Source organism: Lepidothrix coronata, unplaced genomic scaffold (assembly GCF_001604755.1).
Source record: "Lepidothrix coronata isolate B3197 unplaced genomic scaffold, Lepidothrix_coronata-1.0 Scaffold130, whole genome shotgun sequence".
Lineage (NCBI taxonomy): Eukaryota > Metazoa > Chordata > Aves > Passeriformes > Pipridae > Lepidothrix > Lepidothrix coronata.
In genome coordinates, this window is record NW_016690310.1 from 2,772,738 (window position 1) to 2,777,656 (window position 4,919).

At 48.6% G+C, this 4,919-nt stretch overlaps 1 protein-coding gene across 4 annotated transcripts in view; it reads right to left on the reverse strand.

Annotated features, from left to right (window-relative positions):
- Positions 1-1,961: 1,961 nt before the first annotated feature.
- Positions 1,962-4,919, reverse strand: part of DHCR7 (7-dehydrocholesterol reductase) — an 8,342-nt gene continuing 5,384 nt past the window's right edge. For all 4 annotated transcript variants that reach the window (XM_017826806.1, XM_017826807.1, XM_017826805.1 and 1 more), the window contains exons 7-8: positions 4,181-4,312; positions 1,962-3,558 (exon numbers count right to left, since the gene is read on the reverse strand). In XM_017826806.1, the coding sequence (XP_017682295.1) occupies positions 3,094-3,558; positions 4,181-4,312 (597 nt within the window). In that variant the 3' untranslated portion in view covers positions 1,962-3,093. The remainder of the gene's footprint in view (positions 3,559-4,180; positions 4,313-4,919) is intronic.

Below are 4,919 nucleotides of genomic sequence, written 5' to 3' on the forward strand. Positions count from 1 at the left end.
AAGATCTCTTCCAGCCACATACGGATGGTCTTCTCATATGGAACTGCCGCAGCTTCCTTGAAGTCTTGGATTGGCACCAGAGTCTTGAGCTCAGTTGCTGCTCTGCCACCTGCTCCTGGGAATGCCTGACTGCAATGGCCTGCGCTCTCACTCTTACTTCCAGGCTTTTCCTGGCCATGTGCACCCTCAGGGATAAGTGAAGTCCAGAGGGGTCACAGACACTCAGGGAAGGATGATGGCTCTGGCCAGAAGTAACGCAGGTGTGCAGGAGATATTCCCTTTCTTGCTCCTCCACACACAGATAAATAGAGCACCCTGGAGATGGGAACAACTGCCTTTGCTGCTGGAGGACCTTGCTTGTCCAGCACTGCGCGGAGGCTCTTCCCATGTGGCAGCATCCTCAGAGCCATGGATTGGGCACCGGTGGCTACAGGCATCATTCAGCTGTGCAACTGGTTTGTGGGAATGCTTTTCTGGGAGCCTGCAACAGGCTCATTCATTCCAGGCTTTTCCTTGCCAGGTCCATGCTCAGAGATGAGATGGGTCTCCTGACACCTGTGGCTCCAAGGGAGAAGGGAGACCTGTCCACAGGGATTCCTCTGTCTGGGGTTCGGCAGCTCTCACAGAGGCTCTGGGAGGGATGGAGTCTCTTGCCAGAAGTAACCCAGGTGTGCAGATATTCCTTCATCTGCTCCTGCAGGACTGGTTCCAGAGAACACCCTGGAGATGGGAACAGCTGCCTTTGCCACTGGGAGATCTTGTCCCACACCACCCGTAGCCTCTTCCTATATGGAAGCATCCTGAGAAGCATGGATTGGGCAGTGGCAGCTCCAGGACACTTGCTGCTGCACCACCAGCTGCTCCTGGGAATGCCTTACTGCAATGGCCTGGGCTCCCGTTCCTAATTCCAGGCTTTTCCTGGCCATGTGCAGCCTCAGGGAGGAGCGGGCTCTGCTGTTCCCTGCCCCTCCCAGGCAGCAGGGAGACCTGTCCAGAGAGGCTCCTGTGTCTGACTGACTCCAGCAGGTCTCCCAGAGGCTCTGGGAGGGATGGAGTCTCTTGTCAGAAGTAACTGTAGTGCCAAGATATTCCTTCTCCTGCTCCTGCCATCCTGGATCGGGAGAGAGCCCTGGAGTTGGGAACACCTGCCTTTGCACTGCAGGATCTTGTGAAGCAACGTGTGGAGGGTCATATCTTATGGCACTGCTGCAGATTCCTGGGAGCCATGGATTGGGCACTGGGGTTTGTCTTTAAACTAAGAATTTATTTCTTCCATTTCTACAAACGTGATTTTACACAAATTGTACAGAACGAAGTTTTCGAACCACTCTGCAGAATTCGACATGGCCTTACCCATGGCTGCATTCCTGCTCTGTCATGGGATTTTCCATGACCCCATGCACAGGCATCGATGCTTCAAGGTGTACCTGCTGCACCATGGACTTATCCACAACCACGGATCCTTCGGGCTTGCCCTTGGGCTTATCCACAGCCACTGATGCTTTGGGGTGTCCTGCTCCCATGTGCACTCATCCACAGGTCACAGTTCCTTCAGCTGGAGTTCCAGACTGCCCAGCACAGCAGCACAGAAACAACAGCAATGCCTGGCCACCTGCCAGCCCAGGTGTGTCACCACTGCTGCCACCAGAGTGTCCCCAGGCACAGCACAGTAAGATGAGAACCAGCAAAACCCAAATTAAGCCACTAACGAGCACTAATAACTAACAACCAGTGAGCCTGTCAGTGAACAGCTAAACAGCACTAACAGCTACTAATTCAGTTTAGCACATTCCAATCCAACCTGCTGTTCTCTCAAACCCTTCCAGCCCCACTCTGGGCACCAAAAAGGACCAAAAGCACCAGTGCTTTAATTCCAGCTGGCAACTCAGCCCCACAAAGCCACCCTCTTGCTGCCCTGCAGTGGGATGGGGGAGGGAATCAGAGAAGTGAGAAAACTCAGGTTGAGACAAACACAGTTTAATAGGTAAAGGAGAAGCTGTGCACACAAACAAACAAAATAAGGAATCCGTTCCCCACTTCCCATCTGCAGGCAGGTGTTCAGCCACCTCCAAGAAAACAGGGCTCCATCATGTGTAACGGTGACTTGGGAAGACAAACAACACCACTCTGAACAATCCTCCCTTCCTTCTTGCCTGAGCATGATGCCACAGGGCTGTCACACCTGTGTCCCCTCCCAACTGCTTGTGCACCCCCAGCCCACTCCCCGGTGGGTGAGATGCAGAAGAGGCTCTGACACCGTAAATACTGCTCAGCAATAAGGAGAACATCTCTGCATTATCAACAGTCTCAGTACAAAGCCAAAACCAGCCCCACACCAGCTACTATGAGAAATTTAACTCTACCCCAGCCCAAACCAGCAGAGCTCAGGATCTGCACAAAGCAAGATTTGGTTTCAGCATCAAAATAATACTCAGTTGGTCACATACCATATTCTCAGGGGCTGAGAATGTCACTTTTGAGCTAGACTGATTTATACCAGCTTTCACAAACATTTCCTTTAGATTCTAACCATGATTTAACATCAGTGTCTCCAGTTCGGTATTTCTCCGAAAAGCAACAAACAATAAATCCTCCTCTGGGCTTGTTACTGACTGTAGGTTCTGACTGTCACAAGCAACTGCAGCAGACAACTTCTTTCATAAAGACATCACAAAACTACTTTCCTCCTCTCCTAAATCACTGGACACTGGTTCCAGAACTCTGCTACTGGGAAAGGTAAGGCCACCTCCCAGCTCTGGGGGATTTCAGGACTCTCAATACATGTAACTTTTCATCTCCAAGATAATCTGGGAACTGGGGAGGTACAGGAGAGAATTCCAGGTAGAAGAATTTTCTAAAAACTGAGGCATTTCAGTGCCTCATTTCATTTACTTTAAGCACAGCATTGCCTGCAAGTTCCTTCAGTACAGCAAGGATTATTGCCCAGCCGCCTTTTCTCCTTCAGAACAGCACAGAATGTCCTTCACAAAACCTTGGTATTAGTTTATCTGTGTGAATAAACTCCATTCACCTCAAAAAAAAAAACCTCAAAAAACAAAACCCCTTTCTTCTTTCGTTTCCCTGGATTCAGCCTTAAAACACCCCAGGGATGAGCCGGTAGGGCACCGCAGCGGTGTAGCGCGTCCAGTCCTTCCCATATTTGCTGGAACAACGGTGCTCGTCCCTGACGCAGCGGTGGGTGAGCAGAATGGTCATGTAAATGATGTAGAAGTAAGGCAAGATGTGTGCAAACCCACAGGCCAGGCAGTAGGCCAGCGAGCCCAGCAGGTCTCCTGTGTAGTTGAAGTGACGAGCCCACCCCCAAAATCCCGAGGTCATCAGCTTGCTGTAGTACTTGGTGCCATCCACAGACATGTAGGAGCACTCGATGTACTCGGGTTTCTTCCCCCAGATCCTGCAGTGCCCGTCTGTACGACGGAAGAGGTCCTTCTGGTGGTTGGTAGCTCGGAAGATGTAGTAGCCAATCAAGCCCAGCATCAACACCCCCACGGCATTGGCTGTGCCCAGCTGGACGGGGTGGTAAACCAAATACAAACCCTGGGGAGCATAGAGACAACAGTTGCAAACAAAATACAAACATACAAAAAACAAAATAGAAACAAAATTTGCAATATGTGCTCAGGATGCCAGACCAGTTACTTGACTACAGTGACCCACAACAGATGAGAAGAAAGGATGGAAAAACCCACTCCCAACACTACAACAGTGGAAAACTTGCACAAAACTCTGCATCCTACATTTGCCTTCTCTCTTTCTCCCTCCAAAATTGCACTTTTTTGTGAAACAAGAAGAGAGAAGTTGCCAGGATGCAAACAAAGCAGGAGAGAAGGGAAAAAACCAAACAACAAAAGCCAAACCAACCATCACCAACCACAAGACCCTCAACATGCAGCAGCACAAAAAGAAACAAAGGATTCAGAAAAATACACAGACAAAATAGACAGTGACAGAAAAAGGCCCAAAAGAAGGAAAAGATGTCAATTCCATGCATGGACAGTAAACCTTCTTACAAGTGAATTTGTTACAAGGAATGTTGTAATGGATTCTCAACACTCAAACTGTCTAGTAATTATTTAAGGTACAAATTATGCTGCTGGGCAGAATGTTGCTGGAAAAGTTCTTTCCTTTTAGCCCAAGTATGGATTGTACACATTTTTACCTGCAGAGTATAGAGGTAAGGCAGCCAAACACAGTCTCCCCAGCCCAAATACCATCCAAAATGATCATGGCAGATATCAATGGTTTTCAAATACCAGGCTTCGTTCCAAAAGAAGTCCACAACATAAATACCCTGCAACAGAACAATTTCCCATTAATAACAGAGCACAGTCACCACTTACCCTGTTCAAGAGCATCAGCCTAATCTCTGTGCTGTCTTGGGATATGAGCTCAAAACTCACTTGTGAATTCCTTGCTAACACTTGAAAAACAGGGTAGTAAGAGGAACATATCACACCAATACAATCTATCTGGATACACAACATCTATCGAGACAAAAATGTGATGACTAAGGCAAGTGCCCTATGTAAGGACACACTTCAGAAGTGAACTCACAACTGACCACCCTGACTGCTCTTCAGCTTAGAGCCATGTGGTTACACAGAGGGGGGATAGAGCTTTCACTGGACAGGCTTTCATTTACACAGATCAGTGAGGAAATCCAAACTGTGCCCTGTATTTATTACCTTGGGGTCTCTTCAGTAGAAAGCACCACATGGACTGTTTTGAGGCGTGCAGGCATTTGTAGTTCTGCCTGTCTCTCACACACTCACACAAAGTCAGGTGTAGCGCTGCCCTCAGAAAAAAACCACCCAATCTTGCTCCTTCTAAAGCCACAGAATTTGTCTCTGTTTAATTTGGATTCAAGATCAGGCTATGCCTGTGTCCAGAACAGAGGC